The sequence below is a fragment of the Megalops cyprinoides genome, chromosome 2, assembly GCF_013368585.1.
Source record: "Megalops cyprinoides isolate fMegCyp1 chromosome 2, fMegCyp1.pri, whole genome shotgun sequence".
NCBI classification, from domain to species: Eukaryota; Metazoa; Chordata; class Actinopteri; order Elopiformes; family Megalopidae; genus Megalops; species Megalops cyprinoides.
The window spans coordinates 41,196,822-41,218,607 of record NC_050584.1 but is presented as its reverse complement, the minus strand read 5'-3'; the positions used below and the strand labels follow the sequence as shown (position 1 = coordinate 41,218,607).

At 48.5% G+C, this 21,786-nt stretch overlaps 1 protein-coding gene across 1 annotated transcript in view; it reads right to left on the bottom strand.

Annotated features, from left to right (window-relative positions):
• Window positions 1-21,786, bottom strand: part of polrmt (polymerase (RNA) mitochondrial (DNA directed)) — a 49,080-nt gene that overhangs the window by 5,990 nt on the left and 21,304 nt on the right. The window contains exons 9-17 of the mRNA XM_036521317.1: window positions 21,030-21,269; window positions 19,234-20,025; window positions 18,637-18,759; window positions 17,889-18,011; window positions 16,925-17,104; window positions 15,305-15,391; window positions 14,021-14,134; window positions 3,420-3,472; window positions 138-236 (exon numbers count right to left, since the gene is read on the bottom strand). Of these exons, the coding sequence (XP_036377210.1) occupies window positions 138-236; window positions 3,420-3,472; window positions 14,021-14,134; window positions 15,305-15,391; window positions 16,925-17,104; window positions 17,889-18,011; window positions 18,637-18,759; window positions 19,234-20,025; window positions 21,030-21,269 (1,811 nt within the window). The remainder of the gene's footprint in view (window positions 1-137; window positions 237-3,419; window positions 3,473-14,020; window positions 14,135-15,304; window positions 15,392-16,924; window positions 17,105-17,888; window positions 18,012-18,636; window positions 18,760-19,233; window positions 20,026-21,029; window positions 21,270-21,786) is intronic.

Here is a 21,786-nt window from a genome sequence, read left to right as displayed (position 1 = left end):
AATGAAAGCATTGAATAAAATCCACAATTGACTGGTGCACACAGCGGTGAGTTGCATAAACGGAGACAGTCACTTTAATAAAGCAGGTTATTAATGGCAGCTGAAGCGTGGGTCGGACAGTGAGGCGTGCCCCCTACCTGTAGCAGTGCAGTGCGGTCAGCATCATGTGCGTGGAGTCCAGGGAATGGATGAAATTGGGAGGAAAGGCGTTTTTCTGCTTCACTGTGTCCGGCCGCCTGCGTAGGGGAAACATGGTTAGCAGCTCAGCTCACAGCTCGTCGCCAGCAACAAAGTCAGGCCGCTGCTTAGGGTAATAACATCTCATTCCCCTGAAGACTGACTCCCCCCTTTCCATTTCTCAGCCCATCTGAGACTGAAAAACACCCAAGAATCATTTCACAGGTAAGTCACATTCAATTAATAGCAGAGAACGAGGTACGATGGGACGAAAAGAAAAAAAAAAAAAACAAGGCAGCAGCCGTCGAAATGACTTTGACTGATGTGCGTACGCATTCGTACAACCAACGGCATTCGGTGCTATGCATCTGCCTCTTTCAATATTTTATCTGTTAGATGAGAAAACATATTGCAGGCTTAGCAGCACCGGTCTGGGTGTCTAAACCACGGAGGGCTTTAAAAATGCAAAATGGGTGCCGACCTCAGATGAAAAGAAAAAACATTGGTGGCAATTTTGCTATCAGTGTACATACACATTATCCTCATTAGTCTGGGTCTTTGCCACCCAAATCCTCCCTAGGAGCTGTGATTTAATGGGTTCGGGCTGCAGGGGGATAATGGCTTGACTTTGCCCGGCAAGGACAAACTGGAGCTACAGGTGCTCCCCTGTGACCCTCCTGGTTGTGACATGATTTTGCTCACACGGGGCAGAGTGACAAAATTCCGCATGCCCTCCCGCGGGGGGACGCTCCGTAAAAGCCGAGCTCTAAAAAGCGCCTGGTAGTGCGCTTGTCATTCAGGGTTATTAATATTGCGCTTTCCCCCCCCACAGACGGGGCACTGTTACTTCCACTGCCCGAGCCTGGGAGAGCTGCCTGGGAAACGTCTGCACATTCGTGGTCAAGGGAGAGCTGCTGCAGCCTCATCATTTATTTAGATATTCTAATAAGGGCTTTTTGAGCTGTTAATTACCTCGCTTCTGGAGGCTCCAAGACATAAGTTGTGCGTGGTGAGTAACGGGGCGGGAGGAGGAGAGCTGCAGAGAAGCAGCCTGACACGGCTGACAACTCGGACGAGGACCCGTCCTGCACATTAACTGACAGCGTCTGAAATATTGATGCGTCTCAGGATGTTTTTTTTTTTTTTTTTTTGAGCAGAGCCGTGCGGCAGGCCCCCGTGCTCTTTATTTTGGAAACGCGCCCTCCCTGCGTCCGCGTCGGCCTGCCTCTCGGTGAGAGAGGTGTCAGGAGGATGTGGACGGCTGTCAGTCTGAGCTGCGTGTCCGCAGCCTGGGTGGCACAGGGGCCTCTCTCCCTGCTCGCCCTGTCAGAGCCACTCCTGTCAGGATAAATCCCGTCCTCTCCCAGAGATATTTACAGCATGGGTCTGAGGGGCAACTGGCCACCAAGAATAACTCCTCTTCCACCTCATCTTTCCTGAGTGCTGCTTACAGTATCGGCACAAGTGTATTCCCTCTCAGTCCCTCCATAGTTAAAAGGTGTCCTTTCCCCTGATATGCTGTGTACACAAGGTTGTTCTGTTGAAATACTGGGTCTGGCCTCCTGGGTTTGGGGTACATTAATGTTTGGCTCTGGCTTTCGGTACTGTGGTACTTAAATGTGCACAACAGTAGGTTTTTGCCTTAATGTTTTTTCAGATCTTCTAACGCAGCGCAGACTGTGGTGTGGGGTTGACCCGGTCTAACCCTGCTGTTTGCAGGAGGGGGATCGATGCTCTCCGGCGGGGGGCTTCGGCAGGCCGTCCTCTATGCGCAGCGAGCCAGAAGCGCCCCTCACTGGTGCCCTGCGTGGTGCAGCCCAGCCCTGGTGCCGGGGTATCGACTCTGTGCTCAGTCAACCACAGCCTCGCGCAGCGCGGCCGGCTCTGGCCACGTCCAGCGCATTCAAAAAAAAAAAAACCCCATGCAAACTCTGACGCACCTCGAAATCAGCAGAAATCAATGGAAGCTAGGGAGACAAACGTGTCTGAGAAGCTGCTTCGTGTCAGAGTGCATGTGCTGGAATCCGTGTGGCCAGTGCAAAATTGAAAGGGATTTGTTCTTCCCCACAGACGGTCGGTTGGGATATTTCATGGGCCTTGAATGGCGCCCTGGTCTCCGTGCTTTTACACTGTTCCTTGAGAGCTTAGCATTTAGCCCCTCAGCTGGATGCAGTGCGAGTCTGAAAGCCAGCTGAATGGGGTCCGAATGGGAGGTCAGAGAGCTGAGAGGATGCCCGCCCTCTGAGATGCCATCGCAGGCGGGAGGCGCGGGGCTGCCAAACCGAGAGGGCCGCTCATCACGCATTCACCAGGACCCTCCTTGCGGCAAATGACACACAAAACACTCAGCTGTGACATTTCAGCACAAATGCCACCCAGGATTGTCAGCGGGCCTCTTCGGTTTTAATCTTGGGCAGCAAATGCCTGCCTCCATGCTCGTTTGTAACGAGCGGCCCGTGGGATGGGCAGTTGCGGGGGGGGGGGGGGGGGGGGGGGGTTCTCATCCTCTGACTCATCCCGCTTGTTCTGCACAGTCAAGGTCCAGCGGGGCAGGTCCAGTGCCATGCATTAAAAAGTGGACCTGGCTCCCCAAACAGGCAGGCAACAGCACACACCCTACTGCGCCCCAAAAAGGCACGACTGATCAGAGGCCAGTTAGCGAGACAGCAGTTACACCACAGGTGATCGCTCGACAGGAAACGGGCTGCGCTGCCTTCTCATCACAGGGTAATGGCAGACTTACCACGGCTGGCTGAATTATATGCTGCCCTTTTTTTTCCAGGAATACACGGAGGCTGTGAGTGTTGACTGTTTCGCTGTATATATTATGATGACTCAAAGGTCACACTTGAGAGCTCATGGCAACTTGATAATGATTAAGGCAGATTTATAAATCAGGAAACAGTGAGCCTATGAGAAGGAAGCGGGCGCTGGACTGGAATGCTAACGAGCAGAATTCATTCACCTCTCCACACTGAAGCCCTGTGAGAACAGGACTGGAGCAGGGGCGGTTGAAAACACCAACACGTGACCCGGTCTCTGCATATATGCAAGGGCACAGGGGAGCTGTGGCTGAGATGAAGGCAGCGGATTGTGACTGTGGTGTTTGGCTGGGATGAAAGAGGAGATAAATAATTAACTGAGGAGGGTGCAAGCCGTGGGGGCAAGCATATGCCTCTCCTTTCGAGGCTGAGCGTCTGAGAGAATGCTATCAGAGTGACAGTGGAGGGGGGCGCACTTACTCGCTGGCATCGTGATTGACTTGCAGATTCAGGACCTGAATGTTGCTCTTGAGCTGTGGAGAACACAGAGAGAGGGGTTAGGGTGAGATAAAGACAGCAGGCCTGCGGATGCCAGGCCTCGCCCCTAAATGGAGGTACACAAAACAAACAGGACACATCTAGCGCGTCATGCTCCAGATAAGTAAGGAATGACATATCAGACTGCTTAAATTCAGTATATAAGCTTTTAAAGCCTGTTAGAAGGGTTCATACTGTTTCCTGAACAGAACAGGGAACACACACAGAGCTGAGAAAAAAAAGTATGAATACATTCTATTTCATAAAATAATAAGACCCTATGGTATACTGTACTGAGTGGTCACTGCCACAGCGTCATTTACTGTTTGGTAAATGGTAGTGTTTTAATATACCTTGACCATACCCATCATATTTTACCATACAACAATAAGTCATTAATATCATCATCATTATTGTCATCATCAAAGCAGCATGGACAAGTGAATGCAACTGAGGTTATTCCATAAAAGATACTACAACACTAAACTTTCAACAATGAATCAACATGAAGGCCTACAGGGAAAAGCTATGTTAATTGTGATTAATAATTTGTAATTTACAAATTCATTAACAACACAGCCAGATTTGAGTTTTCCTCAAGCAAAGTCTTCTCCCTATTCACTGTAAAGGTTGGTCACGAAAGACTTTAAAAATAGTGTTTGCTGAAATTCTCCTCCTTTGATAGAAAAATACACACCCAATATTTAAATGGAATCATTTTAATCTAATGGAGCACACAAACTCCTTCACTTGCTCATTCTCATGAATCATTCATTTAAATATAATGTGCTTGAATCTTGAGAGTGAACATAACTGAAAATCCATTGACAACATAATTACATAATATTTTTGTGCATTTATTCCTCCATTAATCGGGCCAATGATTACTGAAAATTAGCATGTATGTGTGTAATGCACAAATAGATATGAATCCAGTCACGTTGGGAGAAAAATACTGAGCTTTTATTTTAAACTCAAAAGGGCACAAAATCAGAGCCAACCTTTCTATTTTTGTAGCAAAAAATAGAAGACACTTCTCTCTCAGCCAAGAATCAGCAATTACAAACCTTGTGCGCATGACTTTTTCAATAACGAGTTTAACAGCTTTTTGTTCATGTCCAGCAGTAATATACCTGTCAAAATGGAACAGCTGAAATACAGTACTCCCAGGCCTGCTTTGTGATCCCATCCAACATTTAGTGGGTCTGACAAAAACCCCTAGGTCCATTCTCTTACTTTCCACCCTATATTGACCTGTGAGTGCTCTATTGATTTCCTCCCAGAGACACAAATGTAACTGCAATTAGTGGAGGATGGAAACTGGCAGAAAAATGAGCTGTAATTAAAAAAAAAAAAAAAAATTAACTGAAATCATTTATTACCTGTATTTCATGCAAGATGTCCCCTATGAGTGCTACGGACTTACAGCCTGGTCCAGAGTGGACCTGGACAGGGATGGGGACGGGGACGGGGAACAGGGGACCCATCCCATCCCGTCCAACCAGAGCCATTACTGTGTGTGACTGACTGCCCTCCACATCTGAGGTGTCACGCCTGGGAGAAATCCCACCACATTACTGCACAGATGAGCCCCTCACTGTCACTTCAGTGCCCTCAGCAAAAAGCAGAGGAACGACTCCCAGCTCAAGGTGACAGGGGGCAGAGCTGGGACTGACACATGCAATCAGGGCAGGATAAAATTAAAACTAAATACCTGAAAGGGCCGTGTGAGGTGATAAGGAGGAGAGGAACAGTGAATGGACGGGAGTATGTGAATGCCTGGATGTGAGAGAGAAAGAGGCAGAGAGAGAGAGAGAGAGAAAAAAGAGAAAGCCAGTCTGGGAGGTACTGAGGGAAAGGAGTTGGGAGTATGTGTTTGTATGTGTGTGTGCGTGTGCGTGTGCGTGTGCGTGTGCGTGTGCGGGTATGTGGGGGGCTATAGGAGACCAGGCAAGCGGAATGCACAATGAACTTTAGCAGTAGGTGCTCATCAATCACCATGATTTATGAATGTATTAGATCCCATTATTAGCAGAACAACTTATTCCACAATGAGGCACAGGGAGCAGGGGCTGGGAAGGAGAAGGAGAAGGGGAGGGGGGGAGAGAGAGAGAGAGAGAGAGAGAGAGAGAGAGAGAGAGAGAGAGAGGAGTCCTCACTGCATTTCTCAATGTTAATAAGCTAGGATTCTGTATCCCACTGGGCCCTGTACAGTTCGGTCACTAATGAGATGCTCCTAATATTCTTCCCCTCCTCTTTCTCCTATAAGACAGCATGTCTGAGAAGAAAAAGGAGAGGAGTTTTTTTCTTTTTTCACTCTCCACTCAAGGGGGAAGTGATAAGGTCAGAATACAATACAACCCTCGGCCTTTCAGAAAATGGGTCCTTCGCGGAGATGGGAAATCTTAATGATATGCGGGTCTTAAGCAGACAGGAAGTGCAGAGGAGTCACTTTAGGTTACTGCTGGCTTTACTAATGCCCTCCTGACCCTCCTGAGTATCTTGGGAATTTCCTCACTGGTGATCTCTACAGCCTAGATTCCCCAGGAATAGTCATTTATGGCTCTTAAAAATGTGCTGTAACACATTTAAAAATATGCTGTAACTACAAACATATGAAAGACCCGGGTGAATGGGCAACACGTGCTTTCATTGATGAAAAATAAAACAGCTACCTTGGCACAGAGTTTAGTTCTAACTATTTACTAATGGTTAGTACTGAGCACACTTTGGATCTCAATTTTCATTGATGTACAGATATGAAAATGTTTGGTCTGGGGGGACATTAAGTTTGCTTTGTGTAACAAGATCCGCGCTACAATTTTTCATATCATAGCACACATGCACAGTACAGCACAACACACCACTACTATAATCCCCATGTATAATCCCTAAGAATATCTGTGCACTCTTTCCTACAGTAACAGTAACTGAAGAACACCACCGACTCTTCCCCTCAGGTGAGGATCTCAAAAGTATGAAGCAATGAGACAAGATATTTCTTGCGAGACTTTTAAATCACTACCAAGGGAGACAGTTTTATCGCCTTAACATTAAATCAGTTTCGAAACGCAATCAGGCAACCAAGCCACAATGACAATAACAGCAGTAAGAATGTATGGGTTATTAATGCCAATACTTAAAGAGGGGGGACCTCAGAGGACCTATAAAAGCCCACTCTGAGTTAAACACTAGCTGCCCCACTGCACACCAGTTTTAATTAAGAAACAGCAGCTGCTTAGCATCTATCGATTAAAGTTTATGAGGTAGGCAGGAATTATGGAAAACCCTGATAAGGTATAAAGACTCTGGGGTATCTGGATTCGATCAGAAGCATGGCAGGGATTACCCCGTTGAGAAGACAGCCAATCTGATGGAGACCTTGGTCGGGGCACCAGCCTTGTCTGCTCTGACGATATCCCGAGAGCTGGATGCAATGAATCCTCTTCATGGAGCACAAAGGGTGGGTCCCCCCCCCCGTAGTCTCACACTTGTGCACCTTCCCAGATGTGCCTGCTTCCTGTCGATTGCTTCAAGGCACAATGAAGGCCAGTGTGATTTATTACAAAGGCCTACAATCAGTTTAAAAATAGGAGCAAAGCGCAGTAAATTTCCCTCAGCATCTGACACGCGTGTTGTGTGAGTCCATGGACACACAGGTTTCAGAGCATAGTGCGAAGCTCTCAATCAAGCTGGTGGAGGGTGCAGTCCAAGGTCCTGCGAGGAGAGATTAGCGAGCACAGAAATTGCCTGCTTTAAGGAGTTGTATTTCTCCAGTGATTTCACTCCATGCATTTGTAAAGGAGAGAAAGTGCAAATCAAGTAAGCCAATTGCTAGTGATGCAAACAACCCCTTTTTGCATGTGATGAAGCGTCTGTCTTTTCTAGAGCTTTTTTCACCAGCTGTTCCCAACGCTTTAAAAATATCCTGTAGTTATAAATCAAGCAACTGCTTACAAAATTATTTGATGATTTACTTCATAATTATTCGTTAGTTCAAAATTTCATTTTTTGAGGGACCACATCTGAACAGCTGTAAGGATACATATGCAGCTAAACCAAAAAAACAAAAACAACAAAGCCCTTCCACTGCCTAAATATCTGGAGTATTTTTAGTGTTCTGTGCCAGTTGCTCAAGCCTTTAACACCCCTCAAACGTTTAATGAATCTGCCCCAGATTCTGTTACCTCTGGACCATTAATGCTCTGCTTTTGTATAGCACAGATAAAACACATTTAACCCACCTGTGAATTTTCTTGCAGGACGATGCTTTGCACATCCCAGTGACAAGCTGTGATAACAAACCCCTTATTGCATTACGTACATTTGTGCATTAAGCCTGCAAGTCATCCTGAAATATACTGACCCAAAGCACAAAAAAGACTGATTTTTCACTCTCCATGCTGTAGTGTAATAATGTTGTGCCCGACACTGACAAGCCCATAATTCATCCTTACACTATCTCTGCCACCACCCCCACCCCCATATTGTAACCTGTACCAACCTGGCCATTCACCACGCACACTCTGCACAACTGACACTCTGGTTATTGATTGCTGTCATCAGCAAGCGCATCGCGAGCGCAGAGATTAGATAGAGCCTTGCCTAATTATTCATCTCTCCTGGAGAGATGCAGAATACTATGACTGCCCTTTTTCTTTCTATTTTTTCCCCCCCAAAGTGTCCTTGAATCTCAAGCCGCATTTGTTATTTAACCCAAAAATGCCACAGAATTCTGCAAGAGCAACCAAAATCGGGCACCTGGCGATTCATCACTCTTACGGAGGTACTTTGCACCTGAACCTCATTCAATGACGATGCCAATGTGTTTTGTCAGTGAATTTTTAACAGCCATTTTTGATGACCTGACCATGAAGGAGGAAGAATCACTCTACAGATAGAGAGCATGAAGAATTTTTTTAGGTTTCTTGTAGATTTGCTGCTTAGAATACTTTGAGAACTCTTCCAGTGGGACAAAGTGACATTGTGCCCTTCGAGTACCCCCTGACACAGTTGGTTGAGGACACGGATGCGAACACTCCGAAGGGAAATTAAGTTTCACCTCTGAAAAGGGTGTAGTGAGGGTTTCTTACTGCTCAGAGGGATTTGACACCCACACAGCCCTCAAAGGATGCCTGGAAAACAATGGTGCCCAACCCTTCCCTAATCCCACAATCCACAGACTTTCTCCCCAGTGCCATACACTCTGCTTTCGTTTGATCCATGACGGATGGAAAAAAAAAAAATTCGGGCCAGCTTGAGCAACCCATAATCTGATTAGCAGCCTACAATCACATTAGCCAGGCTCATTGATGTATGTCCACAGTCTGGGGTCTCTGGTGTAATTTCCTCTCTCTATCAACAGGAATAGGGCAGCACACTGGCTGATTAAAGGAGGCTCGTTTCTAACTGCTTATTTGTTTGCTTATTGGTATGTGCATATCATCTCTTCCACTCCCCGACCATCTCATTAATTTCTTGTGTAAAAAGGAGCTAAAGATTGATGGGAATACAAAGACTGAGTCAAAGTGCTTACAGTTTTAACAGTAGCTGCCAGTGACCTTTTCGGAAGTTATGTTAAGTCAAGTCAAACCCCAGTGGGTACACACTCTGTGTCCCTAGAATAGGGTTACGAGCAATGCTGATGGCTGCAGATAGACCAGGAAATCTCTGATCTTTCTGGCTGGCGTGTGGGGCAAGGATTTCTTTGAATACATAATGGTTTGCCTCTGGGAGGCACGGGCAAACTCAGAGGACTGAGATGCCATCAGTATCAGCTCTGTGACAACCGCATGCCAGGTGGGTGAGAGGTGTAAGACTTTCACATATTTTCTGATTGACTGCCTTCCAGAGCCTAGCACACATACCAAGATTCTGAAAAATGTCTAGTGAGTGTCTAGCAAGTTCACATGATACACATCAACGCTGGGGTACATAATTTCTGGTGTTGCAGAATCACCCCAGGACAAGTCTGAAGCCACATGGTGCTGCCCACTGCTCTCTGATGCTGCCCTATAAGGTTATAAATCTCCTACTGTTACTCCGATACACACACAGTCACCAGCTGTGTCCATCTAGATGCCCAGCTATGTATTTTCACTTAATGCACTCCTGTTCTTTGTACTGGTAGCTCTCCCCAGCTTCTGCACATATTTTCAGCTAAGTGCTCCTCCTTCTGCCTTTTATCTTCCTTATTTCTTGGCTCTTTTGTTGCTCTTTGCTGCAGTTCTACAGCAAACACTTAACAACTCACACGAAACCGATGCTTTATTTTTTGGGGAGCTCTGTTATTATTGACTGGTTATTTTTCAATGGCTGTTGGCAGTCCCTCGTCGCTCGTGAAACCTTACTCAGACGAGCTGGCGAGAATTTCAAAACAACTCGATATCCACTTCCAGATTGTATGGCACACAGAGGGGCAATTACTGTCACTCACAGGACGCGATACATCATAGGATCTTAAGCCAAGGTATGAATTGAGGGTGCCTACACCGAATTTCTCTAAGAATCATAGCAAAAGTGAAAGTGCATCTAAAGACCTACGTCGGGACTTTCAGGACCTAAGCTTTAACACACGTAAAGAAGAAATCAATCACTATTCAACATGTATTACTGCCTCCTACGTGTGTATCATGCACACAGAGTCAAGCAAAATGCAGAAGGTAAGATGAGCTTTTTTTTCCCTTATAAGGCTTCATACAGTCTGCTACAGTATAATGCCTTTCTGTTTCCCAGCAGCTGTTTAGTAATTGCAGCCATCCAAACTCAAGGCTGCTGTCAGACCCTGTGCTAAGAGGGTGAGGCACATGCCGTGGCTCCTGATAGCCCTGCTTAGACTGCCTGCATATTCCTACACAACTCGCCCACGCGGCCATAACTGTCTGAGAGAGGGCTGTCAGAGTCTCAGTGGTGACTTGCAATTTCAGACCGTTCAAGGAGGACCATCACAGCGGCTGCACTTACCATATCTCATTACACCATCAGGAGTGTGCTTGGGCACTTAGCATAGCGCCCATTGTTCCAACTGATTATGAAATCACATTCCACCGACACTGACTGGAAGTATTTCCCGTTAATGCTGATCTGACTGTTATGAAAAACAGCAAAATAGACAATATTAATATGATGCCAGGCGTTATCGTGGTAATCTGACTGAAATTTTCTCGTCTCTGACAATGCAGCCCTATGATGATAATTCTCCAAATGAAACTAAAGGGATCCAGTTTACTATCCTAAAATGCAAATGATGTAAACACATAAAAAGCACAGACTTTTCTCCTTTTCATATGGAAATGCTTCATACACTATAGCCCTATTAGTATATTCTATCCATGGTAGAGGAATCCATTATTATTGTTGGATCCCAAGGGATACACAAATGAACTTGAAAGCCACGTTCTGTCCACCGGCCGTAGATATACGTGAAGATAATGACATACAGGGTAACAAAAGCAACGCTTGTTCATACCCCTGGAGCACAGGCCTTGGAGGGACAAGGACCTGAAGGCATTGAGGTGGCCTTTGTTTTTTCACGGCTCTTGATGGCGGCCTGAATTCTTCGACACTAATTTGGCCTGCAAAGCCGTTCCAGAGGAATTGCAGACTCCATCGCGCTCCCCTGGTAGCAGCACCACTGAGCACAGGACAAAAATAGAACCGACTGCAGAGAGAGTGTGGAGCTGAAAATAGCGGGGTGTTTTACAATATCAGCCCTCGCCCGTGACCCCACAGGCTGCTGACAATTGATTAAGACACGCAATTTATAGCATGTAAACCTGATGTGTAATAAGTCCCACGCCAAAGCTACTGCACTGTTGCCACTGGTATCGACCACGAGAGCAAATATTTCACCAGCCCCAAGCAACTGTGATGTCCAATGAACAGTATGTCCCTCTAAGACAAACCAATATATCTAAGTGAGGAGAGCCTTGCGCCGTGTTAGCCGGTGAAATATAGCACTCCTCAACATGGGGCGGGAGGGCATTTACATATGGTTGGGGTCTGTCTCACTGTAGTGCAAGAGACAGTAAATCTTGCAGAACCAGCAGTGCGCACTGTGCGAATACTGACACACTTTACAGACACTGACATGTAGCATACTGTAAATATTATTAATGCCCTCTGAAGACACTAATACACTATGTAGATACCAACACAATGGATAGACGTTAATTCACTCCACAGATATTGACACACAGCACAAAGATTGATTCAATCTGTAGATCCTGACACACTGGAGACACTGGGTGGATTGATTCACTCTGTACATGATGAAACACTGGATAGAGACTGTAGATACTGACACGCTGGGAAGACGGATTCACTCTGTAGCTGATGGCACACTGGACTGACACTGATTCACTCGGTAGATATTGACACATTGTGTAGATGCTCTACACGCTGACGCACTGTGACGCTTCTCCTCCCAGTTCCACAGATGTTCTTCGGTAGCTGTTCCCGGCGCCCGCCTGGCTGTGCAGAGGAGAACATCCCCTGGATTCTCTCCACGTGTTTTTGGACAGTCTATCTTTCCTCCGTGAGCTTCTGCGCTCTGTGAGAGGAAGCCAAATGAGATGGGGTGGCGGGCGCAGTTCTCCGTGATTAAAAACGATTAAGCGATGAAGAATTCATGAGGAGATGCCGCTCCCTCTGATTCATGGCGAGCTTCATCAGAAATTCCATAAAAGTCCAATAAAACGTAATGAGCTGGTATCACAGAGCAGAACGAGAACACGCCGCCCTGGACAGCACAGCCTATCGGTGACTGGGCATTGCCGCGGAGCAGCTCACCGTCTGCCTCCTCCGGTACTCCAGTCTGACTCGGACCGCCAGCCTGCAAGAGCCCACAGGGCCGGGCCAAACTGACAGGCCTTCTTTGTATTGTGTGACATTTCACATGAGGTACGTTTCTCTCAGCCAGGGGTGTCTGTGATTCTGGACCCTGCCCCACGCAGAAAAAGAGGAGGGGTCCACCCCTTTAGGCATAACGTGCTGTGCTGTGTGTTAAACCTGGCTGTGGTTCATGCCCTGTGTGTACTGTAATTATGCACTTACAGTAGCTATAGCATACAACAACAATCATGTTTGGACATCATCCCAAGTTATATATATATATGTTTGTACATGTGTGTGCTATTGTTATACATCATTCACTCTTAAATTAAGATGCATTTCAAGTTACTAATTATATTTTCGGCTTGTTCTGAAGAATCCATCATATTGCTGAAGGACGTCTACCAGGGTCTATGGGACCCTGCTCTCGGTGAAGGTCACCGCTTCGTCACACCGAACATGTGCAAACTAGCAGCGAGCAGACCCAAAGCCGTTTGGAGGACTGTTACACATTAGTTCCGGTGGTTGCCAATGGAGACCTGAGGGACCGCGGGCCTGTGAAAAGGCCTGTTGGACGTCACTAATGGGGTGGCTGGGGTAGGGACAGGGACGGAGGGCACAGGAGCCCCACGGTGACGCGCTGAGAGTGTCCTCCTGATGTATGCGGGGCTGGGCCGGGGAGATGCGCTGGGCCGCTCGCGCTCTCCCACCTCGCCCATATCGCGCCTCCAGCCCCGCCCCATCGCATGCAGCCTTCTCCCCACTGCACATCCCCGAGGAAGTCCTGAATGAACGGCCGCGCCGCGCATCTCATTTGCTCTGCACATGCATAACCATGAGCCCTTGTTTACTTGCTGGAACTCGCGCAGAGCATTACCAGCAAATGCAGTTTTCACAGATGAAAGAGCAAATCCTGCCCCCACACACCCACATCATCCACGATTCCCCACGTGACCTTACTAATTACATGCAGAGCAAGCACGTATAGCAAACGCATGCACCAAGCAAATGCTACTCAGACACTGCTGATGTCTATTTCTGTAACACCGAAAAAAAAAAAAACCCCACCCAATCCTCGAGATGCGTGATCACCCGCTGCCAAACGTATGTTAAGAGATGCCAGTCAGAGTTCTGCCCTGTCAGACGATCTCCGGGGAGATGGAGAAAAAGCTCTGCTTAACGCCTCTACAGCAGGGACTCCGCTGTGCCGTTCCACTATCGTAACACCGTGGGACAAGATTCGAGGGAAACCGTGAAGGAAAAGCGACTGCTGAGGACGGCCATTGTTTCACTTCCAGCGGCACGCGACCTTTCAGAAACCGCACGCTGCTCGTAATTAAGGTCACAGGAGAGGTGGAGGCATGCGTGCCGGCCCCCCTCCCGCTGCACCGCGGCACGACACCGCAGCAAAACAGCCCGCCCTGCCGAGACGGCAGCACGCAGATGGGGGTGGCTCAATTTAAAGTGAAACCCCCAGTAATTTCCATCAACTTTACGGTGGAAACGTGACCGGAGACATCACTGCTGTTGGGCACCAAAGCAGCATAAAAGAGCACTCACTATCCCTTGACAGTAATAACGGCTGAAAAGTATGAGCATGCTGATTCAAATGCCATACAGCACATTGGCTGTGCTTACTTCTGAATGCTGAACGCTGGGTACAGCCGAGGGGAATACTGTGACCTTGCTGGAAGGCCGAATCTCGTACTCACCACCTGGTTCTTGGTGCGGTGGTAAGGCTGAACGATGGGCAGGCCCAGCGGGGTCACCCACTCCACTGTGCTGCCTGACTTGGCTATCAGTCTAGCACTCTCAGTCAGCCAGTCCTGAGAGAGAGAGAGAGAGAGAGAGAGAGAGAGTGTGAGAGAGAGAGAGAGCAAGCCAGGCTCAGTGAGACAAAGGAAAGTTTCATCATTCATTGCATACATTACTGTTAAAGGCGGTAAGGAGAACTACGTCTCTATGGCGGGGTCTGGAAACATCTGGGTATAAATGACGGCGTTCAATACGGCATGATTACGACCCCAGTGGAACAGCTGCATATGCCTGAAGTGGATTCCCTTGTGACAAGGAATTTCTTCGAACTGAGAATTGCACTACTGCAAATCAGACATTCAATCAGCCTTCAGACAGGTCTGAAGCTGTAATTTGCTAAATCTGCAATGGGATGTTTACATGGCTTCATCTGTTAAATGTTAATGAAGGTCTTTTAGGCAGAGGGCTTTGAGAGCGCTGTGTACACAGGTGGACAGTTGTTGCTGAAATTACTTTCAGCTCTAGATGGGGACCTGCTGCTACCCAGGTGCAGTGTGAGCCCGGCCCGCATCCCTGACACAGATTTGCCAAGAAATGGGAGCCCTATTAGGGCCCTACAGGTTCTCCCCACGCTCGGTGTAAGACAAATTCCTCAAATCCCACGACCAGTCAGGCCCAAACCTGGCCCATTCATCAGACTGTCTCACTGCCTTCTTCGCCCACCCGCCCCCCCCCCCCCCCACCACCTCCCCCTCCCCCTCGACTCCAGCGCTCCCAGGTGCAATGGAGGAGGGGGGGGAGGGGATTGATCGTCTACCTAACTGCTGCTGCTCTCTCCTGCATACACTGCTGTGCAACTCAGCGTGGATTGACCCATTTAGAAGTTAACTTATCCTGCAGATGGAGGGGGGAATTTTTCACATTAGATCAGGCTGTCTGAGCAGGCCCCTGGGGGGGCTGCAGAAGCCGTGGGTGGTTGGTTCTTAAGCCAGCAACATCATTCTTTTTTTAAGGATTTAATGCATGACCCAACAGCAGGTGCAGGCTTTTAATATGCACACTGCACACCTCGGGGTGAGCGTACATGATGGATTCGTGCAGGGTTAAAGCACTGAACTTCTGTTTCCACTTGACAAAGGCCAGACAGTGGGCCACAGACCTGTTCCTTGAATGACGTATCTATAATGTGTTTGCGTGTTGACTTTGCCACTGTGTGTTGATTTTGTGTTTGTGTGTCATACCTGGATCTCCCTGGTTCCAGTAAACATTTCTTTCAAGCTGTTAAACACTTGATGGACCAGGTAGTGCGAAGCGTCCCACACATACTCCTGGGGAGACAGAATGCACTATGAACACAGGCTGTGGACATTTCCAGTCACTGACACTGGACAACACAAATCTCAGCGGCATGTCTATATCAATGACATCAGCTCACATTGAAGCAGGAGAGGAGGAAAAAAATAAATAATTAAATTAATTTATTATTTACTAACTCAACCCATATGTTTTTCAGCAGACTGCAAAAATACAGGACTCTGATACTGAACTCAATGCATCTGAAAGACCCTGGTCTCTAATATCCACATACAGGAGGCCTTAATAAAGCTGCTTCCTCCCTAAGCGCAGTGTGTGTGCGTGTGCCCTGTGCCCTGTGCCCTGTGTGTGTGTGTGTGTGTGTGAGAGAGAGTGTGAACGAGTGACATTAAGGCTGCGGTGGAGCTGCTGTGTGTAGGGACGTGCGTGTGTGTGAGAAAGAGACGGGCCCCGGGCTCTCTGGAGAAGGCCTGCCCTTAGGGCGACACACCAACACACAGCTGCTGCCTGTCCCTTGGCTCCACCTTGCAGCTCATCAGAGGCAACTCTAGAGCCAGGGGCGCACAGCCCACAGCCACACTCGTGAACTATCACCACCACAGCTACCGCGACAGTCAAGAGCTGCCGCCAGATAAACAGGAATGGCCTGGGACAACGGTGGGCCAGGGAGCTCAAAGTTAAACACCACAACATTATAGCATCATAAGCCAATCGCACTGTGTGCTTACTGGACGACTACTTTAAATTGCGACCATCACCATGAAGCGCATCCGCACCCTTCTTTGTTGTGGACCAATGAGCATTTATCATAATTTAAGAGCACTGTTATTAAAGTAATTATAAGAATTACCATCCGACTTCATTGCGTTGCTGTAATAATCTGCATGATCGTTACAGCCATCAATATCATTAGTGTGATGAGTCTCTAGAGCTGCTCCCCAGCCTGCAGTACTGCTTTCTCTGCCACTGTGGGGTAATGATGATTTTCCATTATATTGTTCACAGATTCCTAGCTGAACTAATTATTAGCCGTAATTGGACTGATTTTACCATTTCCTCCCATCATGGGTTGCAGTAGGCCATAGGCCATTTTAGGAGGAAGGAATCAAAGTTACTGGAGCTTGGCAGCACTCAGTCTACAGTTTCAGTTAAAAAGTAACTTACGCTAAATCCCGTATCAAATCATACTTGGAGAAGAGCCACAGGTTTCAGGTGGTAGGCGTACTGATGGCACTGAAATACTACATTCTTTCTGGGCTACTCTTAATGGCCAGTCATTGAACATACGGCAACAGTTCACTAAGCGGGCTGCTGTCTGCTGGTTTAATAAATGTTTTTGTACTGATGATGTATTTTGTTGTATTTTTTATGCCCATGTTCCTCTTTTTTCACCTACTCTGGAATCAGCAATTTCACATTAGGCTCATCTATTGGGATGAAAGAGGTGGAAATGAACACGCAGCGCGTTTAGAAGGACTGTTTTGATTGGACAGATCTGTCATGCTGCGCCCTGACTCGTTGCTCTCCCTGCGTGGGAGGGGCCTCACCCCGGGGAACTCATCGATCTCCTTCAGCCGCTTCTCGATCTGCAGCCGGCCGCCGTAGCGCGTCACGCCGTACACCACCGTCATCACGGTCTGCTTCACCACCTTGCGGCTGATGAAGCCCTGCAGGACCTGGGCGATCTTCACGCCCTTCGCCGCGTCGCGGGCGCGGAACTCCTCCACCTGCCGGGGCGAGAGAGACCGGCGTGAGCACGCGTGAGCTTGCCCCGTCCCCACACCACTCCGCACACCCTCGCAGATCCCCGGGCCTTCACCCCCCGACACAATTCCTGACGATGAAACGGACAGACAGGTTCCTTCCTTCTGTGAACCCGCTGGAGGTGTGACCTTAAGTCATTGTGGAGGGGAACGGAAAAAAAACGAACCGTTCAACATGCAGGAGCCTTCCAGAGAGCAGTGCTTAGTGAAGCGTGACAGTCCCCTGCCTGTTTATCCTCCCATAGATCAAACCCCATTTCATCTGGTTTTAATCAGGAATCCCCGGTGGTGCTATAGATGCACGGCGAGATTAAGCCAGAGGCTTGAACACTGACACAGCACTATTCTGACAGTCGCTGGGCTCATTGAGCTCTTCTCAACGCACTCTGCAGCTACAGCCAGTGTGACTTGATTATGTTGGCATGGAGCAATGTTTTTATGCAAACCATCTTTGGCCTATCTGGGCACTGAAATCAATCATTCAATAGATTACAACAACTGTTTCTTTATACATTCTGGTTATTTTTTTTCACCAAAATTAACATACACTTTGAATTCTGCTACATACTAAAATAGCTGGATTGATGGCTCTCATTTGTCAAGGCATTTTGAGTCACATATAACTGACCCCTGCTGCACTAGCTGATGTAAGGCAGAGGGAGAGGAGCAGACACAACGATGAATGGGGGACCTCGGGCAATCAATGACACTGCTGCCGACCGGCGCCCCCTGGTGCTCATATGCTGACCTGCTGCGCCACGCCACTGTAGACATCCTGGGGCACCTCGCACGGCATGAGATTCACAGAGGTGGCGCCAATCACATCTCGACCCAGGGCTGCATAGTGCTGCAGGCCATTACATGAGCCATCCTGAGAGAGAGAGAGAGGAAGAGAGGAAGAGGGATGAGGGGGAGACAAAGGGAAGAAGGGAAACAGGGTGGGTAAAGCAACAGCCAGATCTTTTGATGAAGTTATCAAACATCATTATATCGCCAATACTCTCTAGCATGTACATGTCCAGTGTGAGTGGGATGCTCCTCTCTAGTCACCTGCATACTAAAAACCAACATCTGGACATGAATCTGGCATAAAAAATAGGCAGCATATGAGTGGAATTAGGATGAAGCCACGCAACACGTGCACCAGACACACAGTCAGCTCCTCGCATTAAACTGGGCACGACTACCGCATGCACCTGCCAGGCACCAGCTCCGCCCTCCCAGTGAGAGATAATACATGCAGTAAAGAGCTGCACTGGAGGTCAAGCCAGCAGCCAGGCCAGCTGAGGTCTCTACAATCAGACGCAGCTTCCTACAGCCACGGGGTCAACTGGAATAAGAATGCCAATTAGTGACAAGTGACAACTCCTTAATGACAATGGCTTTGATGCGGCCTCGGCAAGCTCGATAGAGGAGCTGACAAAAATAGCGCACGCACAAGTCTCTTATGGCGCGTTGCAAAGCGCAGCTGAATCACGCTCTGAGGGGCGGCGTACCTGATGCACAGGGAAGTGGGAGATGAACTGCGTGTGGTCAGGTGACCGCGAAGCGTTCGCGATCTCCATGCAGCAGGCCAGGGTTTGCCAGGGCTCGTCCGCGCTCATCCACCACTTCTTCCCCTGCATCAGAAACAAACACCACAAAACATGCGTGTCACGCAACCTCTAGCTCAACACAGACCTTCACTGTACCCCTGTCCACACGAAAATAGACACCAGCTGATTAGCAAGCTGTGACCCTGAGAAACGTGAAAAAGTTCTGATGAGCCAGAAGTGGGAAGAAACTGCTGCGAAGGTAAATGGGGAAATTTCACAACTTATTAAAAATAAACTGTGAAGAACAAACATCGTCACAGCTGTGATCATCTAAGGCTGGAAATAGATGCTGGTCAATTTGGAAGCGGTATTTTTAGCTGATACATCTTTTCTTTTATCATCCTCACAACCAAGACTCCAAAGAGTCCTTGTGCACTCCTCCTGGAAGCACAACTTTCTGTGGGCTCATTAACAAAAAGGCTGTCTGCAGGACAATAGAGTGCTCTGTGGTATTCAAACTTGCTGAGCTGGTAAAAAAAGATGGTAAAAGGCTCTCACAGTAAGAGGCCGGTCGGCCGAGTCGAGGATATCGTCCATGATGCTGTTGGCGTACTCCAGCCGGCCCGCCAGCGAGCTGCGCTTCTTCAGGCCCGTCAGGTTCACCAGGTGGATCTTGAGCCAGTCGAGGCCCTTGGGGCCCAGGGGCTTGCCCTCGGCGAACAGCAGGATGGCGCGTGTCACGTCGCTGCCCAGGTGGTTGAAGTATGGCGGGCAGGGGTAAGTGCGGCCCCGGAAGTCCATGTTGTGCGGGAACCAGAACACCTCGTCGCGCATGTGGTTGGCGATGGACAGCTTGTACAGGGCGTCCATCCGGAGGCTGTGCATCTCAGCCACCCTCTTCTTGCACCTGACCACCTCCCGTTTCATGAAGGCCTTCTCCGCTGGGGTCTGCGCCTGGTCGAGGGGGTTGAAGCGGGGCACCTGGGGGGCCTCGGACAGCGGCGGCGGGATGTCCAGCTTCTCGCTGCCCTTGTCGTTGAAGATGCTGATGATGATGTCCAGCAGCGGCTTGTTGATCTTCCAAGCGCAGTTGCCCAGCTGGATAAGGGAGTCCAGCACAGCGTGGAGGTCTTGATCCTGGCACCTCTCCAGGAGCAGCTGGTGCTGGACGGCGCCCTCTGACGAGCGCATTAGCTTGGTTGGCGTCAGGAGGTACGCCCCGAATTTCGGGGAGGTCCAGGGCACGGGCGGACACAGCATCGGCATCACGTAGGAGTCGAAGGTCAGCTTGGTCTCCATCGCCTCAGACAGTATCTGTGTCAGGATTGGGTGCGGCTTGATGAAGCCAATCTATCAATTAAAACATTGCGGAGAACAAATGAATAGCAAAGAAAGGACATTTTCAACAAAACACGAACTCGTTCTATTAATGCACCAGTCCAAGGCTTTCCTTTTTACATCAGTACCAAGAATATGCAAAGGATGCTGGTGTTTTGTCTAATCTAAAAGTAAATACTATTAAGGCAAAGGAAAGCTGCTCCTTCATTCTGTTCCGACGGACAGAGAATCTGATCTCTACAGCTTTCGCAACCTAAACGAGCAGAGGCCGTGCAGCGTAGAGCGCACAGCCCGAAACGCTGCGCTGCTTAAAGGCGGGTAATGATGGACTCAAGGGAAGCGTGAACGCTCAGGAAAAACAAGTGGAGATGCCTTGATGAACACCTCAGTGATCAGGCCTGCGGTGACACAACCTTCCACATGACGAGCAAAATCATTACAGCACCGTCCTACTGGGCCTGCCCTCAGCCCGCGCTGAGCTCTGCAACCCACAGCGCGCTCCTCTGTCAAAGCCTATCAAGACCACGCTGCGAGACGGCGCTCATTTCTTTCGCGGGAATGGGACTAGGAGGAGAAAATAGAAAGTGTCTTCATTTTTACCGTCAACCTTTTAGTGTCCCAGGGCAGTAAATCACCCAGCCAATTAAGGGCACGGTAAAAAAGGGATTCGTTTTGAAGCCATTCGTCTTACCCAACTGCACCCCGTCCACTCTCGCAGGAAAGCCTTTCCATAATTCAGATGCGTATGAGCTGTGTGGGCAGGGAAAGCTAATCTGAAGGCGCTGAAGTGTGAGAGAGAGCTCATTTTAATTGGGAGCCACAACAGACTGCCCAGTTCAAAAACCAACGTCATCCAATACGGGCGACACCGACTGACCCTATTCTCTTCCGCTCAGATCAGAGAGCGTTCATCCACGGACCATTTCCTGTCATGAAATACAATTAACGATGTCCTCACTTTGCTTCCCGGTACGTGAACTGTCAGGAGTGAAAACCGGCTGGTGGGTGCCGTTTACCTTTCGGTTGCTGCGGAAGGTGTACATGTGGTACAGCACGGGGATCAGCTTCTTATCCTGGGAGGGGCTCAGGATGTTGCCCTGCACCTTGAGCTCGCGCACCATGAGATCCACCAGGTGAGTCCCCAGCTGAGCCAGCAGGATGTGGGGCCACTGGGAGTCGTCGCCCAGGAGGGTGGGGCCGGAGCTCATCTCTGCCTCCAGCTCCACCCAGCGCTCCCGAGGCAAAACGTTGCACTTCTGGAAAGTTCAAGGAAACACATAAGAAACAGTTCAACAATAAAGCGCTTTCTAGTAAGGTGGTAGAGCCATTGATTAATTGATCATCAACTTGCCAATGAATGATCTTTGGAAGTCTGATTAACATATTTGTGAATTGTCTCTAGAACAAAATATTTCAGCAAAATATCTTTTATTTAACACATAGTCTTGCTCAAAGTAACCTTCAAAGTTTCCGCTTGAGTACCTTGCTCAAGGACACAAGAACTGTGCCCTAATAGGGAATCAAACCAAAGACCTTTGGATTAATGCTCCTTACCACTTAAAAGACACATCCAAAGCCAACAACCCTCATCATCTGTGGCGCTCAAACAAAATAATAACCGCAATAAACTAGAGAGCCCCACTATTGCAGTCGGTAGTGATGACAGCAATTATGCAAATGATATCAATTTGCAGAATGAACCGTCACAACACAAGGCTCCCCTTCCAGGTCTGTCCCTGACTGCACAGTGAGTGGGAGAGGGAGGGGGAGGTG